Genomic DNA, 14,497 nt, shown 5'->3' with positions numbered 1-14,497 from the left:
ATCCACCAAAGGAATCATATTGCACAATATTTAGATGCGTCTCATTTTCCACCGAGTTGAAATTAGTGAATCCTCGTTGTTTTCGTGTTATAATTGAAACTGTAATAGATCACAATCACAAGATTATCTCTTTTAAAAAATTAAATTAAATTAGAAATTGTTTAGTTATTTATATGTATCACACAAGTGCACAGCTTATTATTGTTAAAGCTTAAATTTGGTGAGGCTAACAACGACTAGTATAGTTGTGTAGTTGGTCCTTGTTGGCCTCGATAGCAGAATGATAAGAACTGAACAACATTATTTAAGTGGTTCACCCCTCAAAACTGGGCTTCGTCCACTTTTTTCCTCAATTAGTCAGACCTGTTATAGGGAGTACCCATCCTCCTTAAATAGGCCCTCATTGAGCCCCAAATCTTTGGACTCAAGTCTTCCACCACCTTTGTATTTAATGCGTCAAATACGTAGGCCTGACCTACTAGCTGCCATTCTGTTCTTTAATCGACACGTGGTAGCTAAGTGACATCTATCTAGGTCCACTTGTAAGTTTTCTTGGGCAACGCGTACCGAGTGCCTTGCTCGACCCTGAAATTGGTGAGAGTCCACACTTGAGCACTTAATATGTCAGTCTTTAGTCCCTTTATGGGCTTATGTTCTTTCTAATAGTCATCACGTAACCTGGAGTTGATGTTTGAGTAGGCTTGTCTCTAAGACTTTGTGTTATAAACTTGTCAGTACACCAACTCGTTCCGGGTAGTTGGAAAGTACTTTACGAGGAAGCGCTCGGTTTCGTTGCTTGCAAACAAACCAAACCGTCAAGCGATCATTCGTAGTGCTCCAAGGTCTTCCTTTGAGCCTTTAGGAGTGGAAAAAGACCATGCGTTAACAATTATGAGAATTAATTTGTTTAGCCAAAATGTCATAAGAATCTCAATTGTTAACAAAATTGTTAATTTTTTCGATACATATTGATGCCTAAACATGTTAACACAATCACATCAATTAAAATTATCATATTGAAGTAAATCAAATGAATCTATAATACAAACTGTTTCATCACTTAATCAGATTAAACAAACCACAAAAACCTAATCTCAACCTCAAAGTTAAAAGCAAGGAAGACGGCCATATGATAAGAACACACCTTAACATTACACGTACTAAAAAGTATCCGCAACAAAATTAGCTTAACAAAGAATAAAAACATTTTTCATTCATTTGATTTCGATCTAAGCCAAAAAATTGTAATTTCACATCCAGCTAGAGAAATTTTTTCAAGTGCCAAGTATTCAAACATAAATTTTATGTGTCATAAATAAGGGAAAGTACACAAAAATTATATCATTTTATTTTCTCGTATTATAACATGTAAAGTACCGTTTTAAACTTGATATTTTGAAAATATCTCTCATCCTACCTGTGTATGATGTGACCTAGAACCGCAAACCCCGCACGTGTACGGTCGCCGTGGATCCAAATTATTTGCCGCGAAATAGTGAACCACACTAGTGTTTGTCTCTTTATTGTGCCCTCGAAGCCAAAAGCAGCAAGCAGAAAGCAGAAGAGTTCGAAAACTACAAAAATGGCGACTCTCTCACTCTCCTCCACTTCACCACCGACTGTCTCTCTCTACAGCGTCGGCAGCAGCGGCGCTACCACCTCCAAATTCTCCGCCTTTCAACATAGGCCGGCCAAGCTCTCTTGTCTTCGTCTGGGCTCACTCCACCGCAACCCTCTCAGGTAATCTCGTTATTTCACTCTCAATGCTTCAGATATCAATCGATCTGAGAGTGCAACGCTGTTGTTTTTGTTTGGCGCAGAGTTTCGATTGGTGGAAAGAAGGAGTTCGTGGTGATGAAGGGTAAGAGGAGGGGATCGGGTGCGATGTGTTACACTTACGCTGCACCTCTCTCTGTCAACACCCTCCAGTTTATCTCCACCATTTCTACTGCGTAATTCTCTCTCTCTCTCTCCCCCTCGACAACATTGGATTTTAGTAAAAACCCTTCAAACTCAATATTTTTGAGAAAAAAAAAATCCAGCTGATTTTGTAATGGGAAAAAGAAATTTCAAAACTAAGAATCAATTAGAGCATGACAATTGATGAAGATGGTTTTTTTTTTTTTTTTTTAATTTTTAAATTTAATTTTATTGTTGTTGTGGGGTGTTTTTCTAATAGATCTTTTGAGATTCCATGAAAGTTTTCTGCTTTCAGTATTGAGATGTTGAGTGAGATGGATTAATGGGTAATTGGGTATTCAAATTTCTTACATTTCCAGGGTTCTGTTGCTTGCAAAAGGGACTGCTGTTCAGAAATCATTTCTTGTTCCCTTATTTCTTCTACAAGCGCCGGCTGCCGTCATCTCATGGATTAAGTAAGCATTTCAAAAACTTGGGGTTTTCTTCTTTCCATTTCTTGTTTTTTATTGCTAGAAAGTTTTTTTCTTGGTATCCTGTGGAGCACGTTTGCGGTCTAAGCTTAAATGTATAACTTGGCTGACATTCATGACTTTGGCTTGCAGGGGTGAATATGGTATCTGGGCTGCATTCCTAGCCCTTCTTGTCCGTCTCTTCTTCTTTATTCCCGGTAGGTTCTCTTCTGAATTCTGATTCCCTGGTTTGAGTGTTAGGCTAGACAATGCTAAACGGGGAGAGTATTCTTGTTTTCTCAAATGATAGTTTCTAATTACGACATGGTTTGTTGGTTTTATTCAATTCACTAATGGGGATCAACCCATTTCTCGTAATCTACCCATCTTTGGGGCTATTATAGTATTTGAAGATGCCCTTATTTTCAATATGCTGACTTTTAAGTTTGGTCTGAAATTGGGAGTCATATTTTGAACCATGTCCGGGTCATAGGTATAAGTTTGGTCTGAAATTGGCACTTCTCTAAGTCTTATTGAGGTGTGTTAATATAGTGGTGCACTTGCCATATCAATTATCCTCTTGTCAATTATTATTATATATGGTCTTATTTTGTTCTTTCTCAGGGGAACTTGAGTTGCCATTGACAGCAGTACTCCTGGTGATTGTGGCTCCTTACCAAGTTCTGCATATAAGGTGCGCAAATGCATCGTTTAAGACGAACTTTTGCCAATTATCAGTGATTTTCTTGCTTCTTATGTTTCAATGTGTTCCATTGGCAGGGGAAGACAAGAAGGTGCTATTATTGCACTGGTTGTTGCAGCATATTTGGCTTTCCAGCACTTCTCACGAATAGGAAGCCTGCAGAGATCATTTGAGCGAGGTTCAATTATTGCTACCATAGCCATCATTTCCATCACTGCTGTGTCATGCTTGTACCTGTTCTGAGTTTATTGTAAATAAGGAGTAAGTGTGATAATAGTCATTAGTTACCTTTCGTTCTCCTGTTTGATTTGTTTAGCAAACAAGATAATAAAGTTCTAAATTTGTATTTATGTTTGTTTATTTTAAGGAATTACTGTCAGTGTGATCTATCATCTGATTTTGTACTCTTGAATCATTCGTGTGTATGGTAATAAAAGAGATATTATCAGCTAAGAGGCAGGTTGTTGCTCTTCATTTTCAATCATAATTTTCTGATGCCAAGACACATCAAATGGTTCACTTTAGACCACTGAGATACATTTACATAAATCAATCTTTGTGCATTGTGCATCCTGTTTCGTGTTTGTTAAGTTAGTGATCAAGTTGATCTTTCCATGCACACACAAGAATTGTCTTCTTTCCTTGTTCTTGTAATTTTCTTTTGGAGCGTCTTAACCCTGCGTTGCGGGAGGTGGTTTTTGGAAAGCTTCACTTTTGAGTAAACTGATGCCATTTTTGGGATCTATAATGAAAGACTGAAAGTACAATAATATGAATTAAGCAAAATTTTACTGTTGAAATAACTTGTATTAACATTTTATAAGTAGCAAATGAAGAAGAGCTTAGGGATCTGTTGTCTTTGTCTTCCAAGAAAGTAGTGTACAAGTTAGGTAAGTTTCTTATATGTTTGTTGATAAACAGGAAACATACCCGATATTGAATACATTGATTCTTCTGTAGTATCTTAATGGGGTATGCCGGATAAGACATAGGTCATTCCTTCAACCGACTACTTTACATCCATTCTTTCTAGTTAGGTCAATAATATTCATTACTACACCTATTACTCTGTCGTATGTCTATGTATTTGTTGTTCTTTGGGATCATAGGGAAATTGCGTTAGTTAATATCATGTAGTAAGCATTATATCAATATATATAAAAGAGGGGCTGAAGCCTGGTGGCCTTAACTAATAATTTATTGTACTAAAACTGCAGATAAGGGACCTATATGTCTACAAGTACAAGAACCTAAAAAATATCTATGCTTTTCTGTCCTTAGGCTTAATAGTCAATGATTGGGTAATACATTGACGAAGTATGGCAGTAATTTAAATGGTGAGGAACAAGGCCTAGGGGTAACATAGTAGCTTGTTTTGAGTCTCGGGGCCTCGTTGAAATTTATGTAGGATGCTGGCAAGTGAATGGCTTGCCATCAAATTGCATATAGAGGAGCTGAAACGTAGTTTCCCTTTAGACATAATTTTCTGCGAGAAGTGACCCCAAGATCCCAGTCATGATGAATAGCAGCAACATGCAAGATGAGATTGAGGTTGCTGAGTTCGGGGAATCTGTTGGCGAGTCACCATAAATTGTTGATCCTCCACCTGGTGTAGCGATGCTTGGGGTGTATGGTGATGTTGTTGTTGTTGGCATTGTTGGTGTTGATGGCGTTGTTGACATCATTGGCGTTGGTGGCGACATTGTTGGCGTTGGTGGTGAGTTCATGCTGAATTTTCCAAGTAGAATAAGATATCTGTTTTACTTTATGTAAATATAAATGAAGTTGGAGGTAGGGGTATGAAAGGTTACCTGGTTGATGATGAGGAAGCTGCAAAGCGACAGCTACCAGTACCTGCAATTTGGCAGAGCAAGGAGTTCAGTATTTATTCAAGCGTACATGTAACAGGAACAGCAAGGTAAGGAATTGAATTTGTTAAGTGGCAGATCTGAAACTTTTGGAAAAAGAAATGGAGAGTTCTTTCTGTGATAAGTGAAGTTTGTAGGACAAGTGATAAGCTTGATAGAAACAAACTTCTGGAAATGTCTTACTTGGGTCAGTGTTGCTGAGTTGAGCTGTTCCGCCGAAACTGCAGCTGGTAGGAGATGGGTGCTTCTGATAGTAGTCATTGAAGGCGTAGGAAGCATGACCTTGAAGAGTGTTTGGGTTATAACAGCTTCCACCCTGATTAATTGCTGAACAGTCTGCAGCTCCATAGCCACAAGCATAATCAAGAGCTACCTGCAAGGCATTCTGTGCCGCAGATTGGCTTGCAATACACCAAGTACCACCTGATGATGGAGTCGTGGTGGGAGTCGTGGTGGGAGTTGTCGGGGTCAGGGTCGGTGGTATTGGGATTGGAGTTGTGGTTGGGTCTGTTGTGGTTGGTGATGGTGGGTATGTCGGGTTCACAAACGGTGTGGGAGTTGTTGGTAGAGTACTTGGATTGACGGTGGGAATATTATCGAGCTGCGTAGTATACACCGAAGATGCAGAAAGTATATGCTTTTCTTGATTCACTTGCGTTCTTCTTTGGTGGGTTGCTTCCAAAAGAGGATTCTTTGGAACACTTGAACCTGAAGATATGAAAAGCATGGTATCAGATTGAGTTAAAAGAGCATGCTAAATGCTTCTTGTGCTTGAATATAATCTTTTTTCCTATGCTTGGATCATACGGAAAGGAGGTGGATTAACATTAGATAGAACTTCATGTAGTTTTGACTCGAAAATGTCACAAACTGTAGACGTTTTGAAATTAGAAGCGGCTGGTTTCCGAATCCAGTGCTCTTTAGAAATAGTAATCTTAAATTAATCTCTTCATAAATCTATAGACATGAAGGAAAATTGATGATCATTGAGGAAATCCGGATTGGTGGTTCGAAGGCTCGTGTTGAAACACACAGAAGGAAGAGAAACACATAACCAGGCAGGAACAGAGACCCATACAGCAATTCAAATTACCCGAACTAAAGCAAAAAAACAAGAAAAACAACGCAGAATGCCGAAGCGAGCCAACACCCATCTCTCCTAGCTACTTCTCTTCTTGTGCACTCTTGTGATTGCGGGTTTTCTTTGAGGCTGGAAACAATGATGCAGAAGCCAAGATATACTACCCAAGAGGAACAGAAATGGTGGAGGTACTGCAAAAAAGAAGCTTGTACGTCCTTTCTCTGCATATTTATTTTATATATAATATACCTAGAGGAAGAATCGTATCTTTCTTGGATCGAAGAGAGACGAAAAGAGAGAAGGGGATGGAGAATATAGAAAACTTGAGAAAGGAGGAATTGGGTAAGTTGGATATGCAAGCAAGATATGGTTGCAAAAAAAAGAAGTGTATGAAATGGGGAAAGGCAAAAGAGAATGATCTGTTGGGATTTAAATCTCATGTTCAATGCTCATGGGATTCAAATCTCATGTTTTATTCCGGTTAGGAGATGCGACTATGAGACGGAACGTCAGGGAAAAAAGAGTAGAGGAAGACCTATGAAGACTTGGAAATAGAATTTAAAAGAAGATATGATGTATTTTAAGCTAACAGAAGACTTGAAGCAAAACCAAACGCAGTAGCATTTTGGGATTCATACATCTGACTTCACCTAGTTGAATAAGACTCAGTGGCGGTGGTTGTTTGGGCTAATAAATTGGGAATCTCTCTGTAGAATTTTGTTTTTTTAACCTTTTTGTTTTGTGCTCTTCTTTCAACTGTTTTTGGTGTACTTTGTTCAGTTGAGGTGGTTTTTTTTCATGGTAATGAATCAAAAAGTTAAAGTTGTTGATGAGGGAGTTTATGAGTGGCATCTGGTGGTCTGTAATCGAGAATATTGTCTCCTCCTGGTCGATTTCTTTGTTCATTGCTCATGTGACATTGTTTTGCTTTCTTAAAGAACAAGTTGGCATTGTTTTTTCTTAGCAAAAGGAGAAACTTGGCCTTAATATGAGCTCAAGAGCCATTCAACTTCCCTTGAGAACTCGTCCGTCAGGCCGGGACGAAAGTCGGCCTTAGTGATCCAACGGTGCTGAGTGGAGGGTTGTTGTTAAACGGATAAAAGTTACTTTATGATTAACAGACTGGTCATCTCATATAAAGGGAGTGTAATAAAACATCAATACTGATTGATCCATAATTAGACAAATCAGTGCATAGAACAAAAAGACAACCAGCGATATTTTACTTTAAAATAATTGAAACAATGAAGAGAGGAATTTGAACTTGAATTCATACGGAGAGCACATATGCTATAGTCTGTAGCTATTGACTAAGCTCATGTACGCAACGAGCAAGGTTAATCATGCTTGTTATTTATCGGGCATTTCTTACCTAATTTGGAACAAAACTTTTGGTGTGAACCAACACAGATGAGGAGAAAAAACATATGACGTGAGAGGACATATTTGGGTTTCTTGCTTTCTTTTAAGGTTCACCTCCTCAAAAGCAGAATCGCCAATTTTAACTAAAATGTAATGCAAAGCCTCCATATTTGGTATATAGGACGTACTTGAATTCCTTGAAATAGTGATGATAAAAATTAAGCAAAATTAACGAAAAGTTCTCAAAAACTTTAGTTTTAATAAAAAATGACAAATAAAGGTGTAAGTGAATAGTACTAATACCAGAAAAGGAAAACATGTGATTTTTCGTTAAAAGTGAACAATACTTGAAGTGTTTCGTTAAAACTCTCAAATGAAGCAATAGTTTGGTCACAAATTACAGCAATATTTGGGTATGGAATAGGGGTGCAAGTTGGCATGATTTCAACTTTCTGACGGTAAAATTTCCAATCAAAATCCAAAAATTCTCCAATTCGAATATTTTCCAAAAAATTTGAACAAAAATCAGAATGCACTTGGCAATTCCAATCGAATTTTTAAAGGTGTTCCAAACTTATTATGAGAAAAAAAATTCAAAAAATTCTGATTCTTATAGTTGTGTATTTTGTTATCAACATTTTAAATTGGCCTGATCAGATGAACGGTCATGGTAATAAGGTAATCAGAAAATAACCCCGTGGTTTTATCGGACAATGCAGTTTCCTAGTGTAGGCCATTGGATTTAAAATGAAGTTTTAGATATATTTTGTTCATTATTTTTAAACATACTTTTATCTATAAAACTAAAATAAAAAAATGTAGAGCATATCTTCCTAGACTAGTATATTCCGCCATCCCCCAGGTTCTTCTCCAATGCAAAATCCCCATGCGAGCACAGAGCACTCCTGCGATATGTTTCATCACAGAACTCAAAATCCAAGAGTTCTATACGCATTGCCCATCTCTTGCAGTTGCAGGCACATGTAATCAACGAGTACCGCTGCCGCTTTCATGGTAAGAAAGAACCGTCTCAACCACTGATCTATCCCCGCTGAAGCATGCTGCACTGTGAAAGACGTTGCGTGACGTCACTCCATGCTGCAGATAAAAGAGATCCTCAGATTACTTGAGGACTTGAGCACATTTATTGCAAAAGAATGATGTTAAGTTTTGTACCTGGGAATTTTCGAAAATCAGGCTCTATTCCGTTGCCATTAATGTCCTTGTGTTTTGGCGTGACATACTTCCCAACAGTTACAACCACGCCGGAGCCATCACGAAGTTCAAATACAGATTGAATTAAACCCTGTCAAAAGCATCAGAGACGCCATCAGAATCATAAAGAGAACTAACCATTAGAAAGCAAGTGGCTGGAATCTTGAGGAATCTAGCTAAATGCAGTTCCGTCACAAGACATATACAATAAACATGCAAAGACAATGTTGAGCAACGGTAAAAACTGAAACAGCGATGGCAAATTTTTACCTTGCCAAATGTCCGTTCACCCACAAGAACCCCTCTACAATTATCATGCAAAGCGGAAGCAACCTGCAATGAGAGCCACCGATGTAAGTGCTTGAATTGTATGAACCAAAATAATCATACGTAATTGGGATCATCGAGCTGCTCACAATTTCACTTGCACTAGCAGTATTGTTGTTCACCAAAACCTGTATTAGAAGTTAAGTCAAGAGCCTTGTCATAACTCATAAACTCGAGATGTTTGCAATTACACTTGCCACAAATACAATTCATGGAAACAGATAAAAAGTATCTTAGACATGTACAAAGGCGTACAATAACAGGTGCTGTAACTAATGGTGTAGTATCTGCAACGATGCTTTGTTGGTATTCGGGATCCTTCCCGTCAGTATAAATCACCTGTTCATAATCATCATCAAGAAAATACACCACATTAACACAATCATTCTACTAGCATACAGGAGCTACTTAGAGAACGCAACATAAAGGACTAACGCCAAACACAAATACCACCAATGAGAAAATAAACAGGAAAAATGTATATGCAATAAGGAAAAAGGAAAAACACAAACCGTCTCCCCTTGATTTAGAAATAGCTTGGCAATTTCTATTCCAGCCTGAAAATATGCAAACAGGTTTAAATAAAGAATCTTTATATTGCAGAATTCATCTGAACAAAGTACTAACAGGGAACATACAACATAACTGAGTTTGTGCTAAGAATCAATGTTACATGATTGATTGAACACAACTACTGAAAAGGGATGCATGATTTTCCACAAAAATATGTAAATTTTCATTTTATTATTGACAATGGCATCATCGTATAAAGACTTGATAATGATAATTCAATTTCTGTGATTGAAACAATAAATGATGACCACACATATGGATTATCTAGCAAAATTTTCAAATATTATTGAAATTGTCATTTATTTAGACAATCGTACAGTCTGACAAATACGACCAAGACTAATTGCAAGTCATGATGAATCGAAACATTCACATGGCTCATGTGTTTATAGAGCCTGATTGAGCAAAAACAGGAGAGAGATTTACCGGCTTTTTAATGGCTCTACTCTTTTGGAAGCTAGAACAGGATAGAAGTAATAAATTCGTACATCATGTGATCAAAGATAAACTAGCAGTTATAGTTAAGGAATATATGACTAATAAACCTACTAGCTAGCTAAAAGATCCACAATGCCAAGTCAACAAAACCAGTAGTTAGGATGAGTGAAATTCTCGGAGGTGTAGTCATCAAACCTAGCATTAACTCAAAAGTTATCTCTCAACTAGCAGTTATAGTTAAGGAGTATATGAGTAATATAACCTAGTCACTAGCTAAAAGATCCACAATGCCAACAAAAGCAGTGGTTAGGAAGAAAGAAATTCTGCAAGGTGTAATCATCAAACCTAGCACTAGCTTGAAGTTAAGATCCAGAATGGAAACCTGTACTAGTCCACCACGATTATCTCTAAGATCCAGAATGAAGTATGAGGCACCCATGTCCTGAAGCCGCTTCATAGCTGCAAAATCAATTTTTCCATCAATATCCACCCTACTACTAACCGACACTATATAAGTCTAGTATAAAGCAAAAGAAGAAGCTGCTAGTGCCGTTATAAATAAGGTAGAGCATAAAAATATTGAAGCTAGCAAACTGGGAACAAAACTGAGAAGTTTAAGTATTTAGAAAAATAACAAATGGTTGTGAAGATATTCATGATTCAGCAGGTGTAACAAATTGAAACTGATGATGAATCATAAAAGCAGGTATTTCCATGGTCACATTGCCCAATCTCTATATATTCAATTGTTTCCGGTAAAATAGGTTTATTACTTTGGATATTATCTGGTTCCTCCTAGATATAGAACAGCCCCAAAGAGAAGGAACATGTAGTAGTTCATTTTTCCTTTCCATTTACCGCTAATGTTTAAAACCAAAAATATGTAAAGAAACACTTTCATGCTCAGAAATTTTACGCATTATAGCATCATGCAACTGATTAATTTAGATTAGGAATAAGCGATAACTAACATTCAGTTGAATTTGCTAAAACCACATACCAATTACCAAGTCCTTTCTAGCCAATGCATTGAACTCTTTTACTCGCATGTATCCAACAGATCTGGTTCCATTTTCTATTTGTTCCAACCGATAAAAGACAGGGGTTCGAGCAACAAGTTGTCTTTGGACTTCAATAGACTGAATAGGCCCACAATTGCCATGCTTGACCTGAAATGTATGATGATGTTTATTCTCAACAATCATTTTAAAACAAACCAACAAAATAGTAAATTAGCAGTACCCATTGAGAAGCTTAATTTAAATGACAACCTATTTTTGGTTGAGAAACAAAACATCAGTATTCAGTACAAATAATATCACAACCTTAATAGTAACGAACGTCTCGTTAGGGCCTTGCATCAATGATGATACTTCAAAAGCTGACTTCCCTTTCACATCCAATCCATTAACAGCTAGTACTTCATCCCCCTACCAAATAATAAAATGCAAGAAAACATACAACCAGCAGCCAACACAAAACACTGTCAAGACTTTATGTGAGTTTGTTGAAAAGCCAAAGCGGAGAGGGAGATATGGAAACAGACATAATATTACATCTATAACTGCAAGTTTGGTACAGGAATACCTGTCTCACACCTGCAGATTGTGCAGGACCATCCAGTACAAGTCCTAGTACCTTCACTTTCACATCTCCGTTTTCATCTGGGACTTCCCTGAGGTTTATTCCAATACCACTCATGTCATACCTCGCCATCTTGGAGAACTTTCATTTCAACATGACAAAAGCGACATATGCCATGGAATAAGATAAGCTGTAAAGTTCGTAAATAAACACCAAGTGAAGACAACATGTATGTTGTAAGGGATGACATTCGTAAGCAAAGCCCTTAATTTTTCTTCCCATCTTTCCTTAGCACAATGTGTCGTAACACTAAACCTTGTAGCGTGATGTTCATGTAAAGAAACGATATCAGGAGGAAAAATACTAGAAAATCCAAATACAGAGAGACTGAGGAAGGGGGCAAATAATGAACTACCTCTTCGGGGGAAAGAAATCGCGTATAAGGGTCACCCAAGCTGGCCAACATTCGCTTAATCATATCATGAGCCTTAGCTCTTGTCTTTATTGAACTACTTCTTATGTCTTCCTTTTTCCTCTACCAAAAAGATCTCCAACCATTAATCTCATGCACACCCATTATATATACAAATATAAACGCACGAGCACGGGCACACACGCACATATTATGAACTGAATCAACCAAGTATATAAACATATGCAAAAACAGAACAATTACTCCCTAATCAAGTCCTTAACTAACTTTCATTCCAGAAATTAACTAACTTTCATTCGGAAATCAACTAACTTTGTTTCACATTTCTCTACAATCAACTTTCGCACGCGTCAAAATCGAAGTTCTGCAAACGCACACGTGTGTACCTGCCAAGTTTCAGGGAACGAGCTCAAGCGGCCGGTGTTGATAAAGCTGTCATTGACAATTTCCCAAGCCTCCTCCACAATCCCCTCATTGGTCACCGCCGCCGCTGCTTCGGGCACCAAAAACTCCGCCGCTTCACCTCCTTCCTCCTCGCGGCAATACTCAGTCGACGGCGGAGAAGAAGAAGGAGAAGGCTCAATTGCTATGGAAGGCGAAGGCGAAGAGACCAGAAGACAGAGCGACAGGGCCCCACCTAGGGCTCCAACAAGAGCTTTCTCGGCCCAATTGATCGAATTTCGCTTGAAATTGGATCGAATCGGGGATTTTAGGGTTTCCGATAACGGCGGCGGTGAGAGTGAGAGTGTGGTGTTGCTGAGCAACAGAACCCTCATCTTCTTCTCCTCCTCCTTCCAATAAGAAATTAAAATTTACCTTTTTATTTAATTTCGCGGGAGTTTAAATACGCGGCGTTTTGACCTTGGTGACGGTTTGACACGTGGGAACGGGGCCTGTTTGGGTGCGTGTGGGAGTTTAATCCAGTCCCGGGGTAGGACGGACAGCGGTGGGCCAGGGCCAGCTGTTGAGTAGGTGTCCGACTGTCCACCCCTCGGTTGCCAAGTGTTGGATTGTCGAACATGGGACTGGATTGGACTGGACGGCTGGGTTGGGAAGATATTAGTTTGGACTGGATTGAGACGAGCTTAGTTTGCAGAAATTTTTAATTATGATGAGAATACAAGTGGTATATCACATGTTTTAATAAGAGTAGTGAAAAATTTTATGTTTTAAGTTATTAATTTTTTAGCACACAGATCCTACAATTTATATAATGATACGTGGTGTACCATCGCATGTATCGATCACACTGAAAAATCTCTACTTAGTTTGGTGCAGTGTATGCGAGTACGCCGTGTCAAAACTTAGGATAAGTACAATCATTTGTTATAATATTATTCCTTTCATATACTCACTCTAAAGACGCGTCCACCCACTCATATATATATTTTTTTTAACTAAAGTAACTTAGTTCAAATAAAAAATCCTTGAGTACATTTGATTTCAATACAATCGAAATAAAAGGCGTGTCTTGTTCGGATACAAAACTCTTAAATATGTACATTTTGTACACTATGACTAATGGTAGCAATGCGTCCACCACAAAGTTAGCTTTTCTGAATGTATAAGTCCACTTGAAGTTCAAAAAAGAAGAAGCAAGCTACTTGATATCCTCCAGAACTGTTCTTAAGTTCCAAGGAGCTTCACACACCTAAATTCATTGATAAACTTACGTGATTCAAGTTTATATTTGACAATAATCGAACATAAGACTTTTTATTTATAAATAAATAAGAACACCACAAAACTGTTGTACGAAGTGATCATCAGTTGTATAGTCATTAAAATATATTAAATCATCATCTTTATTATTATATGCCCGTCGTTATCTTGTAATTAATAATCTCATTTTAGAACTAATAAGCTACAAGATACGAAAGTCATACGGACAAAATTCTCTACAAGAGGCAAGTGTGTTAGTGTTATGCGAGGACGGTCAAATTGATTTGATTTAAAAGGATTGCTAAGGTGGCCATCAATCATTGTGAATCTTTATTGCATAAAAAATTGTAAATGTATTCTCAATACATTTTTAACTCAAGGAATTGGGGGAGATCGCATTTTGAATATTGTCTAGAAGGAACTTGGCTAAATATATACTTGATTGATTGTGTGGTTCCTACTTTTTCAAGTATAAATTAGCCATTGGAAAAGTACTTATAATTGTGCAAATATACATCTAAGAAATATTTTACCGTCAGATTTGATCATATTTGATATCAGCCGTTAGATGCAATGTATTTAAAATTTTTAAGTTGCCTAAATTTTAGGTTTGAACCAAAAAATTATTTTAGACCCAATTATTGAAGAATGATTGAGTTAGTTTAAAACCTAAATTTAAGTGTCACTATGGTTTAATAGTATTCATCTTCACTTGTAATGTGAAATGTCTTAGGTTTTGATTATCGCCAAAGGCGAATTTGAACCATATTATTGCTAGTCTATTATAAGACTTAACTTACTCTCTAACCTCATAGTATAGATACATCATTTGTTCAGTCTTTTTACTTTAAAGTTGCCTAAATTTTAAAAATTTAGATGTAA

General features: G+C 37.5%; 3 protein-coding genes across 3 annotated transcripts; 1 reads left to right on the top strand and 2 right to left on the bottom strand.

The window, feature by feature from the left end:
* The first annotated feature begins 1,372 nt into the window (after positions 1–1,372).
* LOC103408890 (cold-regulated 413 inner membrane protein 1, chloroplastic-like) lies at positions 1,373–3,525 on the top strand. Its single transcript, XM_008347711.4, has 6 exons — positions 1,373–1,740; positions 1,821–1,952; positions 2,280–2,375; positions 2,523–2,587; positions 2,994–3,063; positions 3,150–3,525. Exons 1-6 carry the CDS (start codon positions 1,583–1,585, stop codon positions 3,313–3,315), a joined length of 687 nt encoding a protein of 228 aa, XP_008345933.2. The 5' UTR covers positions 1,373–1,582; the 3' UTR covers positions 3,316–3,525.
* Positions 3,526–4,252: 727 nt separating this feature from the next.
* On the bottom strand, positions 4,253–6,310 carry LOC103408891 (PLASMODESMATA CALLOSE-BINDING PROTEIN 1-like). The gene is made up of 4 exons (XM_008347712.4): positions 6,034–6,310; positions 5,124–5,648; positions 4,884–4,926; positions 4,253–4,800 (listed from the first exon to the last, which is right to left on the bottom strand). The coding sequence occupies exons 1-4, from the start codon at positions 6,092–6,094 to the stop codon at positions 4,545–4,547; spliced, it is 885 nt and encodes a 294-aa protein (XP_008345934.2). The 5' UTR covers positions 6,095–6,310; the 3' UTR covers positions 4,253–4,544.
* A 1,814-nt stretch (positions 6,311–8,124) lies between these two features.
* On the bottom strand, positions 8,125–12,766 carry LOC103427871 (carboxyl-terminal-processing peptidase 1, chloroplastic). The gene is made up of 12 exons (XM_008365955.4): positions 12,340–12,766; positions 11,936–12,055; positions 11,524–11,661; positions 11,262–11,366; positions 10,937–11,105; positions 10,319–10,395; positions 9,438–9,482; positions 9,181–9,264; positions 9,015–9,053; positions 8,869–8,931; positions 8,560–8,689; positions 8,125–8,481 (listed from the first exon to the last, which is right to left on the bottom strand). The coding sequence occupies exons 1-12, from the start codon at positions 12,727–12,729 to the stop codon at positions 8,426–8,428; spliced, it is 1,416 nt and encodes a 471-aa protein (XP_008364177.2). The 5' UTR covers positions 12,730–12,766; the 3' UTR covers positions 8,125–8,425.
* Between the last annotated feature and the right edge of the window lie 1,731 nt (positions 12,767–14,497).

This window comes from Malus domestica, chromosome 05, assembly GCF_042453785.1.
Source record: "Malus domestica chromosome 05, GDT2T_hap1".
Lineage (NCBI taxonomy): Eukaryota > Viridiplantae > Streptophyta > Magnoliopsida > Rosales > Rosaceae > Malus > Malus domestica.
This window is presented reverse-complemented; position numbering and strand designations above follow the sequence as displayed.

What these genes read in the sequence shown, in the direction of transcription:
- LOC103408890 (XM_008347711.4), top strand. Translation starts at nt 1,583, where the DNA reads ATGGCGACTCTCTCACTCTCCTCCACTTCACCACCGACTGTCTCTCTC. An exon ending in ATCTCCACCATTTCTACTGC is followed by an intron (nt 1,953 to 2,279) that starts GTAATTCTCTCT and finishes TTACATTTCCAG; the next exon opens with GGTTCTGTTGCTTGCAAAAG. An exon ending in TACCAAGTTCTGCATATAAG is followed by an intron (nt 3,064 to 3,149) that starts GTGCGCAAATGC and finishes TTCCATTGGCAG; the next exon opens with GGGAAGACAAGAAGGTGCTA.
- LOC103408891 (XM_008347712.4), bottom strand. Translation starts at nt 6,094, where the DNA reads ATGGGTGTTGGCTCGCTTCGGCATTCTGCGTTGTTTTTCTTGTTTTTT. An exon ending in GTTTTTTTGCTTTAGTTCGG is followed by an intron (nt 5,649 to 6,033) that starts GTAATTTGAATT and finishes TCATATCTTCAG; the next exon opens with GTTCAAGTGTTCCAAAGAAT. An exon ending in GCTTCCTCATCATCAACCAG is followed by an intron (nt 4,801 to 4,883) that starts GTAACCTTTCAT and finishes TGGAAAATTCAG; the next exon opens with CATGAACTCACCACCAACGC.
- LOC103427871 (XM_008365955.4), bottom strand. Translation starts at nt 12,729, where the DNA reads ATGAGGGTTCTGTTGCTCAGCAACACCACACTCTCACTCTCACCGCCG. An exon ending in TAGAAAGGACTTGGTAATTG is followed by an intron (nt 10,396 to 10,936) that starts GTATGTGGTTTT and finishes TTGATTTTGCAG; the next exon opens with CTATGAAGCGGCTTCAGGAC. An exon ending in TTCTAAATCAAGGGGAGACG is followed by an intron (nt 9,265 to 9,437) that starts GTTTGTGTTTTT and finishes GATTATGAACAG; the next exon opens with GTGATTTATACTGACGGGAA.